This window comes from Myotis myotis, unplaced genomic scaffold (assembly GCF_014108235.1).
Source record: "Myotis myotis isolate mMyoMyo1 unplaced genomic scaffold, mMyoMyo1.p scaffold_m19_p_55, whole genome shotgun sequence".
NCBI classification, from domain to species: Eukaryota; Metazoa; Chordata; class Mammalia; order Chiroptera; family Vespertilionidae; genus Myotis; species Myotis myotis.
In genome coordinates, this window is record NW_023416363.1 from 65,912 (window position 1) to 89,908 (window position 23,997).

The 23,997-nt window shown below is 47.4% G+C and overlaps 2 protein-coding genes and 1 pseudogene across 12 annotated transcripts in view; 1 reads left to right on the forward strand and 2 right to left on the reverse strand.

Annotated features, from left to right (window-relative positions):
* Positions 1-23,997, reverse strand: part of LOC118657457 (zinc finger protein OZF-like) — a 51,989-nt gene that overhangs the window by 4,406 nt on the left and 23,586 nt on the right. The window contains exon 1 of one of the 5 annotated variants that reach the window (XM_036311491.1): positions 8,500-8,761. The exons of 2 other annotated variants lie outside the window; for them this stretch is intronic. Coding sequence is in view for 1 of the 3 variants with exons in the window: in XM_036311490.1 (XP_036167383.1) it covers positions 5,579-5,590 (12 nt within the window). In the remaining 2 variants the exon portion in view is untranslated. Of the gene's footprint in view, positions 1-5,047; positions 5,419-5,578; positions 5,723-8,499; positions 8,762-23,997 lie in introns of those variants that run through there. 2 more of the 5 variants (XM_036311490.1, XM_036311495.1) reach the window with 2 other exon arrangements.
* Positions 2,593-3,640, forward strand: LOC118657470 (annotated as a pseudogene).
* LOC118657461 (serine/arginine-rich splicing factor 7-like) lies at positions 16,458-23,373 on the reverse strand. 7 transcript variants are annotated; one of them, XM_036311502.1, is made up of 8 exons: positions 23,177-23,365; positions 21,232-21,412; positions 20,601-20,777; positions 19,409-19,489; positions 19,211-19,321; positions 18,484-18,537; positions 17,931-17,967; positions 16,458-16,885 (listed from the first exon to the last, which is right to left on the reverse strand). In XM_036311502.1, the coding sequence occupies exons 1-8, from the start codon at positions 23,316-23,318 to the stop codon at positions 16,847-16,849; spliced, it is 822 nt and encodes a 273-aa protein (XP_036167395.1). In that variant the 5' UTR covers positions 23,319-23,365; the 3' UTR covers positions 16,458-16,846. The 7 variants fall into 7 exon arrangements, with proteins under 7 accessions (XP_036167395.1, XP_036167394.1, XP_036167397.1 ...); XM_036311501.1 differs by having other exon boundaries at positions 19,409-19,495; XM_036311504.1 differs by having other exon boundaries at positions 19,220-19,321; positions 19,409-19,495; positions 23,177-23,364.

Below are 23,997 nucleotides of genomic sequence, written 5' to 3' on the forward strand. Positions count from 1 at the left end.
GGGAGAGATGTTGGCCACAGGGAGAGTGTGAGTGCTTTGGCAATGGCCTTGTCAGGCAATAATACTCTTGGAGTCCCCCAGGTTGTACCTCAAAGACAGCAGAATCATGGCATCACCCCTCAGCCTTTCAACCCGAATTCCAGTTTGCTGAGGCCATCACTGTGCCCTGCCTGCTGCACATAATTCTTTGAACCACACGCCTGCCAGACAGCTTCATTCCCAGAGGCTAACTTCAAAGGTAACACCCATATGGGGTGACAGGGATGGTTTTATTTCCTAATCTTCTTCTTTTCCAAAATTGTAACTCATCACCTCTGTAATGTATTTCTCTCTCACCTTCTCCCTTCCCCGTGCCAGTAGAGACATTCAAGCCCAGGTGACACTGTTGTACGCTAGCTCATTCCTGTGTCATCCCTCAACAGCGACAGGCATGTTTGCACATACATGACCTCTGAGCTCTGGAACTGGCACGCAGCACCACAGCACCCCTCTTTTCAGGAAATTAGCCTAAAATCCCCCTTATTGTATGATCCAGACACCACCAGAAATGGACTCACCTTCATTCACTCTTATGTCAATATCGGGGTCCTGCAGTCATGATTTCTCACTCCCTCTCCACCTGCACATGACTCCTTCTACCCCACCTCTCTCACACCTGCACTCCCACAGCCCCAGCCCCCATAGGCATCTCCTTGGCCTCGTACTCATTACACAGCAGGTGTGGTCCAGAGAATGCTTGCCAAATTCAAACAGGATCAAGTCCTGCCCAGGCGCTGAGTCCACACTCATAGAGGCAGCCTGGAGTCCTGCTCTGAAGGCCTCTGTCTATGACTATTTTTTCCTTCAACCCCAATTGTTGAGAACCACATCAGATCTCAGATTCCCAGAGCCCACCTCCCCTGGTGCTGCACTTGGTGTCCCTTCAGCAGTCACAGCCAACATCTCTCCCCTTACCCGTCACTCAAGTCCCAGCCCCGTGGGTCTCACAGGTGACCACTCAAGAGTTTAAGCGGCCCTAGCTAAAGTGGCTCAGTGGATAGAGCACTGTCCTGAGGAATGAAGGCTCCCATGTTCGATTCCAGGTCAGGTTAGATCCCCAGTAGGGGGCATGCAGGAGGCAGCTAATCAATGATTTTCTTTCATCAATGATGTTTCTATCTCTCCCTCCTCTCCCTTGCTCTCTGAAATCAATAATAATAATAATAATAATAACACACACACACACACACACACACACACACACACACATGCAGTGGGGCCTTGACTTACGAGTGTCCCGACTAACGACTTTTTTGAGATACCAGCTGTCTCTTGGTCGATTTTTTGCATTGAGTTGACAGAGTAATTTGAGTTAACGAGCTCCTTAACGAGCTCGGTGTCCAACGAATTAAACTCGTAAGTCAAGGCCCCACTGTATGTGTGTGTGTATATATATGTATGTATATATATATATATATATATAGAGAGAGAGAGAGAGAGAGAGAGAGAGAGAGAGAGAGAGAGTCTAAGCCAGCCATGGGCAAACTACGGCCTGTGGGCCGGATCCGGCCCGTTTGAAATGAATAAAACTAAAAAAAAAAAAAAAAAAAAAAAAAGACCGTACCCTTTTATGTAATCATGTTTACTTTGAATTTATATTAGTTCACACAAACACTCCATCCATGCTTTTGTTCCGGCCCTCCAGTCCAGTTTAAGAACCCATTGTGGCCCTTGAGTCAAAAAGTTTGCCCACCCCTGGTCTAAGCGAATCCCTAAGACTGACTGCCACACCCTCGGCCACACCAAGGGTCACAACAAAATCCTGGTGAGTCTTTAGAGAAGTAAATATGTATGTACCAGCCCTGCAACCCAGGCACGTGCCTCTGACCAGAATCGAACCCGGTACCATTCAGTCTGCAGGCCGACACTCTATCCACTGAGCCAAACCGGCCAGGGCCAATTTACCTTTTAAAGGCCTTGGCCAGCCCTGGATAGTTTGGCTCAGTGGATAGAGCATTGGCCTGCAGATTGAAGGGTCCCGGGTTTTATTTCCATCAACGGCACGCGCCCCAGTTGTGGGCTCCACCATCAGTATGGGACATGCAGGAGGCAGCAGATCAATGATTCCCTCATCATTAATGTTTCTCTCTTTCTCTCTCCCTCTTACTTCCTCTCTGAAATCAACAAAACAAAAATAAAAAATAAATAAAGGCCTTGGCCACTGGGAAACCATTCTCTCTCCCCAACACTCTACCTGACCACTCTGCCCCTTTGTTGTGTTATGACACCCACCTCCCACAAACAGAGGCCCCAGCAGGAAACCAGTCCTCAGGGTCACACTGTCCCTGTGAGCTACCACTACCATTACCATCCTGACCATGGATCCCCGTATTAAAGTGATCTACGGTCCTGGCTGATGTGGCTGCGTGGGCTGAGCATCGACCCAGGCGCTGAGAGGTGGCAGGTTCCAGTCCTGGTCAGTCACAGGCCTGGGTTGTGGGCTGGACCCATAGAACGGGTTGTGCAACAGCAACAGATCCTTGTTTCTTGCTCATCACTGTCTGTCTGCCTGCCTCTTCCTTCCTTTCTATATTTAAAGTCAATTAAGAATATATGTGTAGGTGCTGGGGAAGATGTAGCAGCCTCTTCTCAGAGCCACCCCTTTGCCTCCGGACTTCTCTGGGGCCAGCAGCCACCCGACCTGGGGCCCGGGCCACGGGCCCAGCCAACGACCACGGCTCCGTGTCAAACCAGCAATTTGCAGGCGGCTGCGCCAAGGCGCCAGAGGCGGCGCGGGGGGACGAGGCCCGGGCAGTGGAGGAGCCGCAGCGGCTGCAGGGAGCCGGCATCTGTAAGTGGTTTAACGAGCGCGTGGGGTTCGGCTTCCCCCATGACCGCCTGTGCGGGGGTTGCGCTTGACCCACCCGTGGATGTCTGTGCACCAGAGTAAACTGCACCTGGAGGGCTCCCGGCGCCTGAAGGAGGGTGAGGCAGTGGAGTTCACCTTTAAGAAGGCCGCCAAGGGCCTGGAATCTGTCGGAGTCACTGGCCCTGGTGGGGGTTCTGTATTGGGAGTGAAAGGCGGCCAAAAGGGAAGGACGCGCAGAAGGCGCAGGTCAAAGGGAGACAGGTGCTACCACTGCGGAGGTCTAGACCAGGGATGGCGAACCTCTGACATCTCTGACACCTCTGACACGCAAACTCATTTTTTTTGGTTGATTTTTCTTTGTTAAATGGCATTTAAGTATATAAAATAAATATCAAAAATATAAGTCTTTGTTTTACTATGGTTGCAAAGATGAAAAAATTTCTATATGTGACACGGCACCAGAGTTAAGTCAGGCCTTTTCCAAATGCTGACACGCCGAGCTCAAAAGGTTCGCCATCACTGGTCTACACCATCACGCCAAGGAAAGCAAGCTCCCACCCCAGCCCAAGAAGTGCCACTTCTACCAAAGCATCAGCCACATGGTGGCGTCCTGTCCACTGAAGGCCCAGCAGGCCCCCAGCTCACAGGGAAAGCCAGCCTACTTTCGGGATGAAGAAGAAGAGGTCCATATGCCTGCCCTGCTCCCAGGTGCCCAGAATTGAGCCACAGTGGGTGCCGGGGGCTATGCTTTTGTGATCAGAAAGCTTCAAGGAGCAGGCATCGATCGGCAGATCGGAGAAAGTGGGGGCAGGGTGGGTGGGGGCAGCAGGCACTGCCAGGTAGCTCTGGCCGGGTTCCACAGCATCACCCCCTCTTCCCTCTTGGCTGGGGCAGGGGGGGGAGGGGGGAGGTAAAGGAACTCCAACCGCATTGGATCCAGAAGCCTGTGAGGGCGTTGGGGGAACTCCCTCCCTACATTTGAGTCTCCACCCCCAGAATCTCCATCTTTGGAAAGTGGCCTGGATAGGCAAGTTGTTTTCCTTTGAAAGAAGGACAAGTAATAATAATACTTCCCCTGGCAAAGTGAAAAGATTAACATGAGACCAGAACCCAGACCACAAACGACTGCATTCTGTGGGAGGGTTTTCCCACATCTTATCTCCTGGTAACCCACTATTTGGGATTGGGTGCTGAGAACTGTCCCCAGGCAATGGGTGGTGACGATAGGCAAAAGGGATGGTTGGGGAACAGCTGCAGACCTGCAGCTCCTCAGCTCACCACACCCCCCCATTTCTGGACCAATACAATTGTATTTATTGGGTCCCTTGGCTAACTGCACCTCGTGTCCCACTCTCTCCTGGATGCCACTGCACTAGCTGTGTGCGAATGACTTATCTTGTGCATTTAGACTTTTTTTTTCTTTTCGTAATATAAATATTCTGGGTTTGTATTTTTGTGTATTTTATTTTATTTTTTAAATATTTTATTGGTTTTTTTTTTTACAGAGAGGAAGGGAGAGGGCTAGAGAGTTAGAAACACTGAGAGAGAAAGATCCATCAGCTGCCTCCTGCACACCCCTCACTGGGGATGTGCCCACAACAAAGGTACATGCCCTTGACCGGAATCGAACCTGGAGCCCTTCAGTCCGCAGGCCGACGCTCTATCCACTGAGCCACACCGGTTCGGCTTTTTCTGTATTTTAATCTACAGCCCTCATTCCTGCACTGTGTTCTCAGGTACATGAGCAATCTCAGGGATAAGTGGGCAGGAGCTCGGGGTCTGCACAGCAGGAACACTTTGCTTCATCATCAGGGAGAACACCTATTTGGAGTGTATAGTCTATTGAACTACCTCATTTCTGCCAATTAGAGCTGGCTTTTCTGCCATAGTATCCTCTTTTTTTTTTGTTTAAATATATATTTTACTGATTTTTTACAGCGAGGAAGGGAGAGGGATAGAGAGTTAGAAACATCAATGAGAGAGAAACATCGATCAGCCGCCTCCTGCACATCTCCTACCGGGGATGTGCCTGCAACCAAGGTACATGCCCTTGGCAGGAATCGAACCTGGGACCATTCAGTCCGCAAGTCGATGCTCCATCCACTGAGCCAAACCAGTTAGGACCATAGTATCCTCTTGAACCCCCTCCATCTTCAATGTTTTGTGGAAGACTAGATTTTAATGGAGTAGCCTCATTACCTGATCTCTTACTAGAAGGTTGGAAATTGGTCTGAACAGGAATCAGTGGTTGGTGCAAAGGTTAGGAGAGGCTGGGCTAGGTGAAAGGTACAGAGGGGAAGCCAAGATTAGATGCAGGTTGTCTATATATGTCTAACCAAGGATCCCTGTCCCCATACCTGTAATCCAAGGGGGTTGGGACTCACCATTACATACCAGATCCATCCCTAACTGGACTGGGCTAGGCCTACCAGGCACAACAAGGCGTATGTGTGTGTTGATAAAGAGAGCTTTTAAGAACACTTACCATGCCCTGACCGGTTTGACTCAGTGGTAGAGCCTCGGCCTGTGGACTCAAGGGTCCCAGGTTCGATTCCGGTCAAGGGCATGTACCTTGGTTGCGGGCACATCCCCAGTAGGGGGTGTATAGGAGGCAGCTGATCGATGTTTCTCTCTCATCGATGTTTCTGGCTCTCTGTCCCTCTCCCTTCCTCTCTGTAAAAAAATCAATAAAATATATTTTTAAAAAAAAAGAAAAAAAAGAACACTTACCTCTCTACCCATCTTGAGCTGCCCAGGGGTGGATATATGAAGCAACGACTAAATTCCTTAACCTTTAAAAACTTGCCCTAACCGATTTGGCTCAGTGGATAGAGCGTCGGCCTGCGGATTCAAGGGTCCCGAGTTCGATTCTGGCCAAGGGCATGTATCTTGGTTGCGGGCACACACCCAGTGGGGAGTGTGCAGGAGGCAGCTCATCGATGTTTCTAACTCTCTATCCCTCTCCCTTCCTCTCTGTGAAAAATCAATAAAATATATATTTAAAAAAATAAAAATAAAAACTCTTTGCTTTTTCTCTTTGGCTTCCAGAGAGACCATAAGCAGTGGCTTCTCTGTGGTGCTCAGCCAGTGTCCTTCCCTGCTGCAGCAACGATTAGTGTCTTCGTAGCTAAAGGAGGAAAGCGGGTTTCGTTAACAAGCTGTGAGATCCCTGAAAACCTGCCTCACTGTGTTGAAACGGGGCAAATGCAATAGGATGCATTGGGCGATGTGTGTCTGATCCTGGGTTCTTGTCCCCCCAATTGCTGCCCCCCTCTAGTTATTGTGTTTGTCTGGGCTTTGCAGGACTTCACAGTAGCTGATTTGGTGATTGCTAGGTGGTCTAGCCTGTGTAAATGTGTTGGTCTTTCTCCATGTTCTTTTGGGGACTTATTGTTTACAAACTTCCTTTTTATTGAGAAAAATAGCCAAAGCATCTTTGACAAAAGGTTCTGCACCAGGCATAAAGGATCTGAAACATAACCTTGGGAACACCTCTTCTTGAAGTGGGGGTCTTGAAACATCCTTTCTTTTGTTTTCTCTTCCCCTATTTTCTATTTCGGACCAGATCTTCTGTCCTTAAAATTTGACTCGGACCCTCTTCTAGCCGCACCCCAAAAAGCCCATTTACCCACATGCATACACATTTAAAGTGTGGGGTGTCACCCCGTCTCTTCAATGATTGGTGCAAAAATCCTGAAGAAGTTAAGAATACTCCATCCTTTCTTCCCAATATCCTGAGTGAAGACCATTTCTTGATAGGTGATTCAGATTGCTATGTTTTAATCTCTAATCCTAGGGTAGAGAGCAGCAATGAGGGGGCCTTTCATTTTGAAAATGGGGTTGGGACACCAAGAAAGGGGAGATGAATGTATATCCACGTCACTCAGGAACTTTTATGCCGGTGCAAAAAAAAACTTATGTCAAAGCAGCCACACGATTGTTTAACAGGAGACGGACGAATGTAACTCCATGTTTACTGCTAGAAACCAAAGCTTTGTGTGAAATCTTGGGGTGGGAGGGAGCGAGGGTAGGAAAGCATGTACCTGTCTGTTTTTTCCCCTGATTCCATCCCATGTCTAAACTGCAGGGGACTGAGCCCCCTTGGGCTTTGGTGACCTCCATCACTGGGGACTGTTTTATTTGATGGTTGATTTTGCTGTGCTGGGTACTTGCACTTTTTATCGTTTTGTAAAACACATGCTGACTTTTTCCCTTCCCCTCTTTTCTCTGGGAAAATAAAATGAATGAATAAAGACTTATTCCTACTGGAAAAAAATATATATATGTGTATATAAATGAAAATAGACCTAATATATGTATACGCATACACACACACGTGCTTATATATGTATATACATACATACATACGTGGATATACACACACACACACACACACATATATGTGTGTGTGTGTGTGTGTGTGTATCTGATGGTTCCTGAAGGAGCTCAGTCTTCACTCTGAGCCTTTGCACATTCTGGTCCCTGTGCCTGGGAGGACCCCCCACCTCTCACTCCACTCGTCGCCAAAACCAGGGTCCACGTCATAAAGCTGAAGTATGGTACCTATTTGCTTTGTTTAACAACGGACAGGTTATATTTTGATTTTCTGAATTATATAAACCATCCCATTCGATTAAATGCCTTATTGATTGTAATGTGAATATCCCATGGGTTGTGGTTATACTGGTCTGAGCACATTTTTCCTTCACCTGGGAAGGACAGCACAGTTATCCCAAGGTCAGAGGGCTCTAGACCCAAAACCGTAATTTAGATAACATGCCTAAGTTTAACCCAGGTTACCCAAGGGCTCTAGATAATGTGTTTATAACACGCTGTTTAAACTGATTTTTGCAAACTAGGTTCCTCATTCCAGACCGAGGGCTCCAGATAATGTATTTCTGTCAATTCAGTGACCCCCCTATAATTACCATGCTATTTCAGCTTCTGTAAACTGCTTTTTGCGAGCCAGGCTCCTCATTCCAGACCCTGGGATGTAATCGATACCTTTGTGATTTTTTGCCTATATAACCCTGGAGCTGTGACAGCCTTGTTACTATGAGATTTGGGGAATGGCCCCTCATAGTCCTGGACTGCAATAAATGTGACTAATTCAACTTCTTGAGGCGTCCTTCTGTGATTCGCGGGGTACATTACACCAAAGCCCCAGTCGTAGCCTCAGGACTCTGGGCTGAGTGTCCCCGGGGCCCAGGGCGGGAAGAGGGGCCGACGGCCCCACGGGCACCACGACCTCAGAGGCCACCAGAGAGTGAGGCCCTGACAGGAGCCCCCCAGCCCCGCCCCCCAGCGGCTCTGCCCCCGCAGGAACCGGTGGGAACGAAAGGGCTGAGGGCCGGGCACCCACCCCAGGACCCAGGGGCTCCGGCTGCTCAGGGCCCTGGCCCAGCCCCGGGCGGGTGAGGCCGCCTCCCTCGGGGCTCAAGGTCCCTCTTTGTTCACAACCACCACCCGCCCCGGCGCCCTGAGCAGGAAGCGAACCTCCTCCCGGACCCGCCGCTCGGCCTCTCTGTCGCCTTGAGACACAAACCAGGCCTGGGTGCCCCCTCCCGGCTCAGCCCCCACGGCCTCCCCCGGCGGCCCCGCAGCCCGGCGCCCGCCCTCCCCTCACACCCCGGGGCCCCACGGGGACTCACGGCGCTGGACGCTGCGCCCTGGGCGGCGGGACCCGAGCGGCGCCGGCCCCGAGGCTGGAGGGTCCGATGGGCTGAGGCCGAGGGGCTTATGTCGGCGGAGAGGAGTCGGGGAGGCGCGGACGTCCCAAAATCGAAGGTGGCGGCGCCACAGGCTCAGACACACCCTGCCCTTCGGGGCGCTGCCTTCCCGTCCCCTCCTCCTCGCGACCGACGCGCTGCAGCCCCGGGAGCCGGCGAACAGTTTGAAAAAGTCAAAATGTCCGCCAGGAGGAGGACACCGGAAGTCCCGCCCTAACCGGATGCACTCGCACAAAAACGCACTACGTGGGTGCATTGCCTTCTGGGTAATGTAGTTTTCTCCACCGCCCAGCAGAGGGCTGGCTTTCCAACCCGCGCTGCCAGTGAGTGGCCCTGGGGGAGAGGAGATGGGACCAGAGGCCGGGTTCACGGGGACAGACTGACAGGCCCCACCAGGGAACAGATCCCCCAAAGAACCTATACCCAGGGGAATAGTATGAACAATAAAAAATACATATTTCAAAAAATGTTTCAAAGATAGGCCAGCTGGTGGCGCTGTTTGGTTGAGCGTCAACCTATGATCCAGGAGGTCAGATTCTATTCCTGGTCATGGCACATACGTTGGTTAAGGGTTCGATTCCCGGTGTGGGGGGGACTTGCAGGAGGCAGGTAATCAGTGATTTTCATTATTGATGTTTCTCTTTTTCACTCCCTCTGTCTAATATATATATATATATACACACATATATATATTATGTATATTTTATATATATAATGTAAGTATATATACTTAAAGTATATCCATATTCATAGCTCATGGACCCAGATCATAATGTGGTGAGCTCCTACAAGCAATGGAGGCAGGGTAGTGGGAGGCAAAGGAGGAGCAGGAAGGGGGAAATGTGTGGCTCAGTGGGTGGCGTTGGACCCATGAACCAAGAGATCACTGGTTCAATTCCTGGTAGGGCATATGCCCAGGATGGGTGCTCAATCCCAGTAGGGGGCACGCAGGAGGCAACTGATCGATGATTCTCATCTTTGATGTCTCTTCTTCTCCCTCTCCCTCTAGAAAATAAAAACATTTTTAGTTTTTTTAAAATATATATATTTTATTGATTTTTCTCAGAGAGGAAGAGAGAGGGCTAGAGAGTTAGAAACATCGATGAGAGAGAAACATCGATCAGCTGCCTCCTGCACATCTCCCACTGGGGATATGCCCGCAACCCAGGTACATGCCCTTGACCGGAATCGAACCTGGGACCTTTCAGTCCGAAGGCCAACACTCTATCCACTGAGCCAAACCGGTTTCAGCTATTTTTTTTTAAATATATATTTTTATTGATTTTAGAGAGGAAGGGAGAGGAAGAGATAGAAACATCAATGATGAGAATGAATCATTGGTTGGCTGCCTCCTGCACATTGGACGGAGCCCACAACTCAGGCATGTGCCCTTGACTGGACCAAACCCAGGACCCCTCAGTGTACAGGCTGACATTCCATCCACTAAGCCAAACACTTTTAGAAAACCAATAGTATTAAGATTGAATTGACTCGCCCTAGCCCGTTTGGCTCAGAGGATAGAGCGTCAAAGGGTCCAGGTTTGATTCCAGTCAAGGGCATGTTTGCCAGTTGTAAGCTTAACCCCACGCTCCGGTCAGGGTGAGTGCGGGAGGCAATCAGATGATGTGCCTCTCTCACATGGATCTTTTTTTCAGCATATTTTTTTGATTTCAGAGAGGAAGAGAGAGAGAAACATCAATGATGAGAATCATTCATCGGCTACTTCCTGCACGCCCTCTACTGGGGATCGAGCCAGCAATCGGGGCATGTACCCGACTGGAATCAAACCCAGGACCTTCCTTCCTCAGGTAGACTCTATCCATTGAGCCAAACCAATTAGGGCTCGCATGGATGTTTTTAAAAAAAGAAATAAATGATTGAAAAACAGATTGCATTGATTCAACAACACCAAAGTGAGTGCGGGGCATCGCGTTTCCTCCCAACCCTTGTAAGCAAAACCACGCCTTGGTCTGTCTTTATAGAGGGTGTCCCAGGCATAACTGTGTTCCGGAACAGGAACCAGCCTGGAGCGGGTCGGCCTCAGGTTGGTCTGTAGTGTTTGTTCTTGACTTCATGCAGAAAAGATTTCACAACGTAAGTTCAGGAGATGTTGAAGGCATGCTTATTGAAGCTGGAGATAATGAAAACAAATGTAGGCCCTCGGATCGAACAGGCACCAGCAGAAACTCCGTGGGGCTCCCCTGGCTCTAGGATCTTTGTGAGAAGTAAGGGAGCCAAAGCAGGGCGGCTATGAGCTCACTGGACCTTGAGTGCAGGTCCAGGGGCTCAGCCTGGGAGGAGCTGCTACGACTCACTGCTGCCCTGGTTGCAGGTCAGGTGGGGACCCTTAAGAGTTTAGAAGAGCCTGACCGGTGTGGTTCAATGTTGACCTAGGAACCTGGAAGTCAGGGTTCGATTCCAGGTCCGGTCACATGCCAGGGCTGTGAGCGCAATCCCCACTGTGGGGGGTGCAGGAGGCAGCCCAACAGTGATTCTGTCACCATTGATATTTCTATGTCTCTCCCCCTCTTCCTTCCTCTATGAAATCATTAAAAAAATATATGTTGTTGCCCTAACCGGTGTGGCTCAGTGGATAAAGCGTCGGCCTGCGGACTGAAGGGTCTCAGGTTCGATTCCGGTCAAAGGCATGTGCCTTGGTCGTGGGCACATCCCCAGTGGGGGGTGTGCAGGAGGCAGCTGGTCGATCTCTCTCTCTCATTGATGTTTCCAACTCTATATCCCTCTCCCTTCCTCTCTGTGAAAAATCAATAAAATAGATTTAAAAAAAAATATATATATATATATATTGAATGTATGTGGTTTTTAAAAATATATATTTTATTGTTTCTTTTTTACAGAGAGGAAGGGAGAGGAATTGAGAATTAGAAACATCAATGAGAGAGAAACATCCATCAGCTGCCTCCTGCACACCCCCTACTGGGAAGGTGCCCGCAACCCAGGTACATGCCCTTGACCGGAATCAAACCTGGGACTCTTCAGTCCGCAGGCCGACGCTCTATCCACTGAGCCACACCAGTCGGGGCTGAATGTATGTTCTAAAAAAAATGTTTAAAACGTGCCACTTAATTATTTTACACTAGAGGCCCGGTGCACAAAATTGATCCCTTGTGGTCCTGTCCCCGGGTCGTTCCGGAAGGTCGTCCCACAGGCTGGTCTAATTAGCATATTAGCTCCTTATTATATAGGATTTTATTATGAATGCTATTGAGCAAATTTGTTGCGACTGTATCTACACATTGGAAATAAAATATGATTTGCTACTGAAAATATCTTAGCAGGCCCATGTTCAATGCCATTATTTTGGCAGTTTCAAACTGGCAATGATGAGAGGGAAATAAACCTGACAAGTACTACAGACCTCGACTTCACTTAATGTACTATTGGATGCGAAGACTTAGAACAGAGAAGAACGTTAGCAACGCAGATGAGCTGATAAGTGTATCGTACAACTGGGATTTGCTAGTAAATTGCACTTAGGACACAATCTGTGAAAAATAATTTTGCGTCCTACATTCAAATCATATAGTGCCAAATTGCAAAGGAGTCAGCTGAGTCGTTGAGGAATGAGTGAATATATATGTCTTAGTTGCTGCACTTACCTCCTCTTGACTAAAATAATAAATTCATTCTAAAAATTGGCAAAAGGTTTTGACCATACATTTCAACAAAGGAGGTAAGGTCAGCGTATTAGTAAATAAATGTATGAGGAAACACTCACCATAAAAAAATTCCTAGTGAAATGGATTTAAAACAAAACAAGCTAACACTATACTCATTTCCGGGTCTACAATTTAAAAATAGTATGCAACCCGTGTGCTGGCAGGGCTGTGGAAAAAGTAGAATTGTCATTATTGTTGATGACTGGGAAGGCAAAGGGAAAGACGATTTTTTAAAAATATATATATTTTATTGATTTTTTGCAGAGAGGAAGGGAGAGGGATAGAGAGTTAGAAACATCGATGAGAAACATCCATCAGCTGCCTCCTGAACACCCCCAACTGGGGATGTGCCCGCTATCGAGGTACATGCCCTCAACCGAACCTGGGACCCTTGAGTCCGCAGGCCGACGCTCTACCCACGGAGCCAAACCGGTTAGGGCGGAAAGACGATTTTAGGTCACAGTTCTGTTTATCATAAACAGTAAAAGACTCACCTATATTGCAACAGTCAGATGAGTAAAACGTACATCTATGGAATGCACTGAATGCAATATTCCCAGCATTTATTTTTAATGCCCCAAACATGGAAGCAACAAAAGCCACAGACAGATCAATGGATAAAGTGGTTACCCACAGAACATCAGAGTCCTCAGCAATAAAATATAATTATTCACGTAAGCATTAGTGGTTGAATCTCAAAGTAACTGTGAAGCTGAAGGAGGCCAGTATTTGTGAAAGACTACACACCTTCCAGTGACTATAAAACTGTGAAAGATATGAACTCATCTTGCAAAGGAAGGAAAATCAATGCATGAAGGGCCAGGGAAGGCAGAGAGAGGAATTATGAAAGGGCGGGAGGGGATAAATACAGGGTGTGGCAAAGCAGGTGTAGAGCTGTTGGCATGGAAATTAATACAATAATTAAAAAATAAAAATACAAGCAGAAACTGCCCGCTGCCAGTGATCCGAGGCGGGGTGGGCACCATCCCTTGCTCTGAAGGTCACGGGTTCCAGTCCAGCTCAGGGCACACGCCTGCCTGGATGCCCTGTAGGTGGCGTGCAGCAGGCAGCAGTTCGATGTTTCTTACTGATATCACCATTTCTCTCTCTCCCTTCCTGTTTCTGAGAAGTCAATAAAAATGTTTTTAAACATTTTAAATATATATATATTTTTAATATTTTTATTGATTTTAGAAAGGGAGAGGAAGAGAGATAGAAATATCAATGATGAGAGAGAATCATTGATCGGCTGTGTCCTGCCTGCCCCCCATTGCTGATTGAGTATGCAACCTGGGCACGTACCCTTGACCAGAATCGAACCTGGGACCGTTCAGTCCACAGGCTGACACTCTGTCTACTGAGGCCAACTGGCCAGGGCTAAATATATTTTTTAAAAAAGAGATAATAGCCCTGACCGGTGTGGCTCAGTGGATAGAGCGTCGGCCTGCGGACTGAAGGGTCCCGGGTTCGATTCTGGTCAAGGGCATGTACCTTGGTTGCGGGCTCATCCCCAGTAGGGGGAGTGCAGGAGGCAGCTGATCGATGTTTCTCTCTCATCGATGTTTCTAACTCTCTATCCCTCTCCCTTCCTCCCTGTAAGAAATCAATAAAATATATTTTTTAAAAAATTAAAAGAGAATAAATTCTGTGTTTTGCATACTCACCTGGGTAAGTCTACTTTGGCCCTAAGCTGTAGGTAAGTGGGAAATGCTTCTTTCACATGTGCTGGTTTTACAGCTTTAGCCATCCATCCAGCTCACCAAATAGTACACGCGAGAAAACTGCACTTTGTTGCATGTCAGCTATAACTCTACCTAAAGAAAGACTTAAAAATATTTCCAAATGAAGGCCCAGCTATCCCTGTCTTGTTGGAAAACTAAAATGGAAACGCTATATGGGCTCTACCATTTCTCCTCTAATTTCCTGAGCACCAGCCTTGCCCCAGTGGCAGCAAACACTGGCAAGCAGGGAAGACTGTGGCCATCGGAATCAACAGGAGTGCTGACTGGGTCACAGATGCCGCATCTTGGCACTGACTACAGGCTTACTCTTCCTCTAGCTTTGAGGTCTGGCCTGTTGACCACACCTTGAGGTGCACACACACCCTAGAGAGGCCAGAAGAGGACACAAATCTTTAGAATTTTTTCCCCTAAAAATGACTTCAGCTGCAGGAAACAGTCAAGGGATGTCCTGAGAATAGCCCCGCACAAAGACCACACAGCCCACAGGCCCCGGCACATTCGCGGGTCACGTTCAGAAGAGGCGCTATTCACCTAACTCACTGCAGTATTTCCCACTCACTATGAACAGAGGGTTTCTGGCCCAATTGTAGTTCCACCAGAGTGTTTTTTTTTTTTTTAAAAAATACATTTTATTGATTTTTTAAAGAGAGGAAGGGAGAAGGATAGAGAGTTAGAAACATCGAGAAACATGAGAAACATCGATCAGCTGCCTCCTGCACACCCCCCACTGGGGATGTGCCCGCAACCAAGGTCCATGCCCTTGACCGGAATTGAACCCAGGACCCTTCAGTCCGCAGGCTGATGCTCTAACCACTGAGCAACACCGGCCAGGGTGCCCTCAGAGTCTTGTAACAAATGGCACCAGCCTATGAACCGTACATCACGGCACACGGCTCCCCTACAGTGTGTGGGGAAGCATTTCCCTGAACACGGCTGAGGATTATGTCGGATGCACTGGGAATGGCAAATATAATTCGTATTGTTCCCAGAAGCACACAGGGAACTCCTCTCCTGGGCGACGCATGCCCGCGGCGATAACAGAGGCACCAGACTGCAAATCCGCACCACAAAGCCAGGCACACTTTCCCTCAAGGCCTTGGGCAGCAATACAAAATCGGCCAATATTGGACAAGGAGTGATCTGCGATTGTTACGTGCCTTCCAAAGCACAGAGAGTTTGGGACCCACCATATCTGTTCGCAACTTTCCTCTCCAATCATCCCAGGGATTTACCAAAAATAGATAAATAGAATTAAAGGTAGAAAATAAAAAAAACACCCTTACGAAGTATCATAAACCGGAACAGAGGAGAGCAAGGAGTCTGCAGGTTGGTGAATCAGAACCCGAAGGAACTCAGCACACCGTACTGTGAGAACCGCCATGTCCCTGAAGGAGGTAGGCCTTCTTAGCTGAGGACGGGAGCCCTGGATGGACCCTGGGTCAGGTCCATTCCCTGGTCAGAGGTAAAGGCATGAAGACCCTGCCAAGAGCTCAGAGTGTTCATGATTCTCTCACGCACAAGGGAGAACGCAGAACGCCTTCCCCTGAGCGCCCAGGGGTGGCGGCGGAAGCACGCTCCTCTGGCGGGCCGGGTGCTAAGAGGTGAAACTCTCCCACCACACACACTCAGCCGGAAGTCAGTGAGGTAGTCGGTCTGGGCATGGTAGCTAGTGCCCTTGTACGTCAGGTTTCACTTGTACCCGACACTGAGGAGGAATCCAGCAGCGGACGTTCCACTGCAAGGGATTTACATTCCGGTAAATGCGACGCCAAGCGTCTCCTTCAGCGTGTCATTCTAAGTGAGAAAAAATGCAGCGTTCCTGGCACATTGAATGCTTTCCCTGGTGTGACCCCCGGGGTTTTCCATGAGTTTCGATCTTTGGCTGAAAGACTCCCCACAATCACTAGTCACATGGCATTTCTCTACTCTAAAGTCTCTTGCGGCTACGGGGATGATTCCTGCCCCCAAAGCGTTTCTGACAGAAACTACTTAAACGCTTTTCACCGATGTGAATTCTGAGGTGTTTACTGAAGCAAGACCTTTGACGGAAGGACTTCCCACATTCTCTGCACTCGCACGGCTATTCGCTAGTGGGAACTCTGTGGTATTGAATGAGGGTGGGCCTTAAACGGAAGGCCTCCCCGCAATCAGTACACTCCAACGGCTTCTATCCAGGGTGAACGCTCTGGTGTTCTCTGAAGGACTTCCCACAATGAGGACACACATACAACTCTTCTCATTGTGAGACCGTCAGAGTGTCTAGCAATGATGCCCAACCGAGCATGTGATGTGACATCAGTAGTTTCATCAAGAGAAACAGAAACATATTTACAACTATTTAAGTCTTTTTTTCATTGATGTTGTACGTTTTTGTTAAGACCTATTATTCTGTCTTTGATAGTATTTCTACTGAGTGGTAACTCAGAAATTCTTTTAATAATATCATCTTTATTTTTCATATCGTGAAATAGAGCTGGTGCACATCTTAGAAATGTTTCCTTAATAAATTCTCTGTCACTGAGGGCTTTTCCATGCTGAGCTATGGAGTGAGCAATACAGTAACTTGCTGATGTTAAATTTGTAGAGTGTCTTACAAATGTAATGATGGAATCTGATTGACTTTTATAGGGGTGTAGCTGCCTAGAAATGTATTCCTTCCTTTCATCAATACTTTTTTTCAAGAGCTGACAATGATTAGTTTCAAAATGTCTCTACATTCCACGTTCTGCTTACTACCGTCTCATTACACAGTACACACAATGATCTGTTTTCTGTCGACAATCCCGTACATCTCGGTCCATATGTCTTGAAAGGGTCGGCTACAGCTACCTCCACTTCCTTTATCATTCAATCTTGCTTTTTTATTTTTGATTCTCCATCACAAGGCTGCAAAAATAAATAAATATAAGTCATGGTGTTTTTTATAAAAGGTTGATAGGTTTCTTACCTATTAACTTTTTGCAGTGCTGTTGCACTGACTCCTGGTGCAAAACAATTCAAAGATAGTATGTATAACCAACAAATATATGGTGCTGTAATCAATTATCCCACACGCAGAATGTCTCGTCGAGCCCTGTTGCACTGTATATCTTTTTCTTCTAACCCTCCCACCCTGTCTCCTAACGAACATGGTGATCAAGTGCGTCCGTTTGCCGAATGCACCCGAAGGCACGGGCAGCTCACCCGAGGCACATGCTGACAATAACGAGGCCGTTTCCAGAATTGGGCATTTTGTCACTCGAGTAAAAATAAAATGTCATGAGTAAAGATTAATCTCTTTATAGTGCAATTCTTAACCTTTTTATATTAATGTCAATATTGGAACAATGTGTCTTGGAAGTTTTCACTATGTATCTTTGCTACGCAACACCCCTGGACATGTTTACATCCGGTTTTAGAATTGCATCATTGATCATGAGTAACGTGAATAAAAATATTCCCCGAGTGATGCCCAACCCTGGCCGCTGCGAGAGACAAATATTTGAATTATGCTATTTTTTGTCTCTGTCGGTGCGTGTCACCGAAATGAGTTCGCGTGTCACCTCTGACACGCGTGTCACAGGTTTGCCATCACTGAACTAGACAGATAATAGTTTACCTTCAAGATTTCAACCTACAAATTTTTCTTCATTTCCTTTTTACCTATGTGTGGGGAAAGCATGTGTCTTATGAAATTATACAATTAAGGGTTCACAGGACTAAACACATCTTGATTGTCATTCTAACATTTTATGACTAAATATTTCCAATGAAAGTATAAGGTGATAATGAAGCAGGAAAAGCAATCCTTTAAGAAACTTAGTATTTATACATACAGCACCAATTCTCCAACGAGCTCAAAATCAAAGCCTGCAAAGTAGGCAGGAAGCAAACAAATTCTGCAGAGGCCACATTTGACTGTTAAAATTTGGCAACAAATTATTTAGCTTACCTTCTTTTTTGGAGATGGAGATCTGGACTTTGATCGGCTGTCAAAACACGAGAAATTCTATTAAGAAAAAGTACTAACCAATCCCTTTCTTACAGTCACAATATCATGAAATGAACCCCCAAATTGTCCTGAAATTAAAATATCAGGCTGCAATTAAACTGGGGGAAAAAATGCCCATCAGCTTTTGCTAACAAAAGCCCATCTTCCAACTCGCCTTCATAAAATGAACTGCTTTTATCATGATTGATCTGCCTAAAGCTCACCTATCTCAGAATGCTTCTCCATGCACCTACAGGTTCTAACAGGGGCCTCTAACACCAAGGTTACAAACTGCTTTCTGACTGCACCCTGACATTCCCTCGTCCAGGACATCATCCAGAAGAGGCCACGTACAAATGAAGTTCTAACGTTCAGTTCATTAACAAGGTACCGAGTTCCCACTCAACACCTCGGCTTAGAGTTGGCACCTGAAGCCTCGATAACGCAGAACACTTTGAACTCTGTGGATATTGGTGCCATAGAACGAGAGCATTGTTCAGCTTTTCACCCTTACCTGCTTCTTGGTCGTGAAATAGACCTGGATCTTGATCTTGACCTTGACCGTGATCTTAAAAACAAAAATTATCCCAATTAGTCCACACTAGTAATTTCCTTACACACCTTCTGAGCACCTCATTAGGCAGGCTCGGAACAGAAGCTTAAACTGAGCAAGATGCCACTCTTGCCTTGTATCAGTCTAAGATTCAACAAGTTGCCACATTTTCAACAAGGTCTAGTATCAAATAAATAAGGAACTACCATTTTAATTATTTGCTTCTACCATACCCAATGAGCTAGATTGTTAGGTAAGTATCCAAGAGAAAGTAAATGGTTTTCATTTAAGACTGATATGATTTGATTTTATCTTAAAATCTCTGCGTTTAAAGATTTCTAACACAGTATCTCCCAATGGCATTTCCTACTCAGGAGACTCATCCATCATCTACAGTACCGCCAGCGCCTTATTTTCTATACTTCATTCATTCCTATCACCTTTACAGGTCTTCTACAAAGGGAGCAAAAAGACGTGAAGTTCTTAGTTTGATTTCTACCTTCTAAATTTCAGTGTTTCAGTGTCTGGCTAAACAGGCCATGCTTACCCATATGTACACTACTATTTCCCTAACACCTTTCTAAGGTCTCAAATTCACCCCATTATGCCAAATTATGTCCTTAAGACACTCTCTTTTGTCATTAAGACGTGACAACCCAAACACAAATAAGCGGGGGATGGTATGTACTGGAAATACCTCGATCCTTTTACAGAACCAGACCCAGACCGTCGGGGGGAGGCGGAGCGTGATCTACGAAGGGACACAGATCTTGATCGTCGAGGAGATGCCGATCTCGACCTAAAAATTAAATCAAAGAGGTTTAGGTCCATCTCCAGTTTAAGTATTTTTTATTGCTCGTTAAAACGTGCATTAAAGATCTCTCACCTCCTTCCCCTGCTCCTGCTCCTGCTCCGTGAGCGAGAATATCGTCTACCTCTGGATCTCGAATGTGACCTAGACCGTGACCTATTTCTCAAGTTGGGAAAGTAACAAAATGTTAGATGGCAACTCGTATTTATAGTGTCTGTCCCTCTGCTGAAATCAAGTCTCAAAACTACTTAAATTTACTATCTCATTTGGAAATAAATTCTGGGCCTATTAGTTGTCCAGTTTTTTTTTTAACTACCTAAAAAAAGATTTGTTAAAGGCTGAATTACATCTTAGAATTACATAATATCAAACACTGTAATGTGTATTTAAAATAAACCTTGCAAGTCTGCAGGTCGACCTTCTTTGGCCCATGGTCTAGTAGTAGATCTAGACGATATAGAAGTATCTACAGCCGATCGCTGCATCTAGATGTTTTCTTCAATCTAACGACGATCAAACCGACAGCCAAATGAGCCAGGTGAGGCTTGATTGACGCAAGAAGATTTTTCTAGTTGGAAACGTGGTCAATCTGGTGTTCCTCGTTCTAAACTGGAGGGGGCCCCAATTGTAAGCCAAATTACTGTTACGGTGATCACCGACTCAAATTTTCTGCCCTTTAAAGAATAAGGTGAAGCTAGGTGTCGATGACTCGAGGGGATCTGGCCTCTTACACTGATCACCTCAAGGGGTAGGACAGTGATGGTGAACCTATGACACACGTGTCAGAGGTGACACTCGAACTCATTTTTTTGGTTGATTTTTCTTTGTTAAATGGCATTTAAATATATAAAATAAATATCAAAAATATAAGTCTTTGTTTTACTATGGTTGCAAATATCAAAACATTTCTATATGTGACACGGCACCAGAGTTAAGTGAGGGTTTTTCCAAATGCTGACACGCCGAGCTCAAAAGGTTCGCTACCACTGGTCTAGGAGGATCTTAATTGTCCGAGTTGCAAGGCGCCTCAGCATGTCATAAAGCTCGTGACATTCTGAATCAAGGCGACTGACTCAAACAAAGAAACCTGCAAGGTTCTGACCAGGTTGATGATTAATATATTAACATTTGTTTAATTGAACAAAAACTGTAAAAATACACCTGTACAATTAACATTCAAATTTATATAAAAATATTAGTTTCTGCCTTGCTAATAAAAGAATTACTTCATGAACCAGTACAGCAACCATTCCCTTAAGATAAGTACCTGCTTCTTCTTCGTCGGCTAAAGCGATGACAATAATAAGCATAATGTCCCTTCTCACCACACTCATAGCATCTATCATTTGGATCAAAGGGATGTCGGGCAGGTGGTCTATCCAAATAAGATCTCCGAGGCATGCCTGTTGATAGTTCAACCCTCACTCGGGAATCACAAATCACCCTGCAAAAGAGAAGCAACAAAATTCTAATGCTAAAAAAAATACATACCACCTCTGGATCTGGAACTTTCCATCCCTGTTTTCACAGGCTTCAGCTATCTCTGTAGCCCTTTGAAGGCCACCTCCGCTCCCTTTCGTAAGCAAATAAAATGATTAGCTATTTACATTTTCCTCTAGACCAGTGGTTCTCAACCTTCCTGATGCTGCGACCCTTTCATACAGTTCCTCATGTTGTGCTGACCCCCAGCCATAAAATTATTTTCGTGGCTACTTCATCACTGTCATGTCGCTACTGTGATGGATCCTAATGTAAAGGTCTGATATGCAGGATGGAGTTTCATTGTTCGCGACCCACAGGCCGAGAACCGCTGCAACAGAGCCCAAGCTTAGCGCCCTCGTCACCCAGCCCAGCAGACTACCCTCGTGAACCCGTTCCGCAGCTGGCATCTGACTTACTTGCCATCCAGGCCTCGAACTGCATCTTCTGCATCTCTCGGGTCCTCGAACCCCACAAAGGCAAATCCCGGAGGATTTCTTGCAATCCACACAGTTGTTAAGGGGCCATAGTAACTGAAAGCCCTTTCTAACTCTCCTTTGCCAGCACCAGTTGCCAGGTTACCAACATACACCTTAGTTTCTGTTTAAAAATGCAAACAGAAGAACACTCATCAGGCAAAACGTGACCCAAGTTTGAACGAATTCTTTGCACGCCCTTGAGACCGTGCCAAACATTGTTTTGTGCTCTTCTCGGGACCCGAACGTGGTCCTACAGCCAGCAGAGTCGGCACATTTCTCAAGAGCTGGGCGTACGACGCAGTTCTTCACATTCTAAAGGGTGTCCCAAAGTTCACACAAGAAGTAATTTTGATAGAAAGCACAGGTTTATAATTAAAAATTGTAAGTTTTTTATTGATTCATAAAGTATACAGTATAGGGTCATGTATGCAATAGAATATCTTATGGAATAGAACATCGGGTAAATGGCCTCCACGGCTTTGCTGGCACATACGCCCGAGAAACAATTCAATTCCTGCATGAGTCATTTCCTGGTAGTGGAATTTCCCCGTTTTGGTGATCAGAATTGACCTCCCAGATCCTGAGATTTAACGCAATTGGACTTTTTCCTTTGGGGTTTTTTGAAGTCTAAGGTTTATGCCAACAAGCCCAGGACCACCCAAGGAGGAAACTGAGCGCTTTATCAACGAAATTCAGCCACATTTAATGCAAAAAAACGGTCCTGGAAAACATCAACAAAAGAGTGCGTATGTGCCAGCAAAGCTGTGGAGGCCATTTACCCGACATGCTATTCCATACATAACCCTAGGCCAGTCATGGCGAACCTTTTGAGCTCAGTGTGTCAGCACTTGGAAAAATCCTAACTTAACTCTGGTGCTGTGTCACATATAGAAATTTTTTGATCTTTGCAACCACAGCAAAACAAAGACTTATATTTTTGATATTTATTTTATATATTTAAATGCCATTTAACAAAGAAAAATCAACCAAAAAAAATGAGTCCGTGTGTCCCCTCTGACACGTGTGTCAGAGGTTCACCATAACTGCCTGATACTGTATCCTTAATGAATCAACAAAAAAATTACAATTTTTAATGATAAACCTGTGTTTTCTATCAAAATGACTTCTTGCGTGAACTTGGGGACACCCTTTCATACGGTGGGGAAACGCCTCAGAAAACACGGGAGCAGATGGAGCGGGACAGTCCGCGCAGGAGGCAGTCCCGGCAGCCTCGGGGCTGGGAGCGGGCGGACCCGGGCGGCGGGAGGCAGCGGCGGGCCCGCCCGGGGGACCGGACCCGGAAGAGCAGGGCTGCGCCGGCTCCCCGCCTCCGCGGCAACTGCCCCGGGCGCCCGCCCCGGTCCTATCCCGCGCCCGAAAGAGCCGCGAGAGAAGGGAGAGAAGCCAGCCGGCCGCCGGGCGGAAAAGGCGCGTCCCCGCTTCCGCCCCGCGGCTCGGCCCGGCCGCAGGACGGGAACGCGTGGCTCGGAGCCGCCGGTGGTGTCCGGGGTCTGATTCACCCGTCACCTCCCGGCTGCGACCAGACTCTCCGCTAAAGTGGCGGGAAAGCGGCCGGGAGACACGCCTACGGGCGCGCTCGTGATTGCGCGCAAAATGGCAGCCGAGGGCGGGGGACGCCCGGCGGTTCCCAGGGCAACGGTCAAGCAGGGGCCGGGCGCCTGCCTGGGGTCGGGGCGCGAGACCGGAAGTGCCCTGGGATTAACCTGGAACTTGACCCAGACCGACACCCACCCTCCCCGACTACCCTCAACATCCCGCCCGCTCCGCCTCCGGCTTCGTACGGTGCGCGCCCAGGCCGCCCTGACGTACGCGGAAGTACCGTCTCCCAACCGCCGCGCCAGCCCCACGGCCTCGCAGGCCTCACCCTCTGACCTTCTCGGTACCGCCCGTAGCGCGACATGATGACTGGCCCGCGAGCGGGCTCGGCTCGTGCAGCTCGCGGAGCCCAGGATCCGAGTGACGCGAGCAGCTGCAAAGACCACGCGCACCAACGGCGCCAGCGGCATCTACCAGGAAGTGCCTGTGTTCCGGCTGATATATCCGCGGCGGCTGGGTCTCTCTGCGCATGCGTCACCTAGGAGCTGGGCGGAAACGACACCGGAGCGGCGGCGTGGGTGGGGCGGGACTGAAGAGCGTAAAGGACCAATCACAAGCGGAGGGATTCGTTTCCATGGGAACGCCGGCTCAGTGGGTATAGCGTCGGCCTGTGACGGGAGGGATCCCGCCTTAATTCTGGTCAAGGGCAGGTACCTACGTTGTAGGCTCCTCCCTGATCCAGGCCCACGTGGGGGCTCGTGGAGGAGACAACCAATCCATGTGTTTCTCTCACACCCGTATTTCTTTTCTTTTCTTTTCTTTATTTTATGGCTTAAAGTATAACAAAGGGTATTACATATGTGTCCTTTTTTTTTTTTTTCCGCCCTCACATCCGTATTTCTCTGTCTTTCCCTGTCTCTTCCACTCTCTCTTAAAAATCAATAGGAAAATATCCTCATGCGAGATTTTAAAAAATAATTATATTCCAGCTGGTATGGCTCAGTGGTTGAGCCTCAACTTAGGAACCAGGAGGTCAAGGTTCAATTCCTGGTCAGGGCACAAGCCTGGTTTGCCAGCTGAATTCCCACTGGCGCAGGGGGGGGGGGGGGCATCCACTATGCAGCTAATCAGTGACTCTCTCCCATCATT

Coding starts and splice junctions, on each gene's coding strand:
- LOC118657461 (XM_036311501.1), bottom strand. CDS start 23,318: ATGCCGCTGGCGCCGTTGGTGCGCGTGGTCTTTGCAGCTGCTCGCGTC. Junction 19,496..20,600: donor AGCCGACGAAGAAGAAGCAG/GTACTTATCTTA, acceptor TCCCAACTTGAG/AAATAGGTCACGGTCTAGGT. Junction 18,538..19,210: donor AAAGGATCGAGGTATTTCCA/GTACATACCATC, acceptor TTTGTTTTTAAG/ATCACGGTCAAGGTCAAGAT.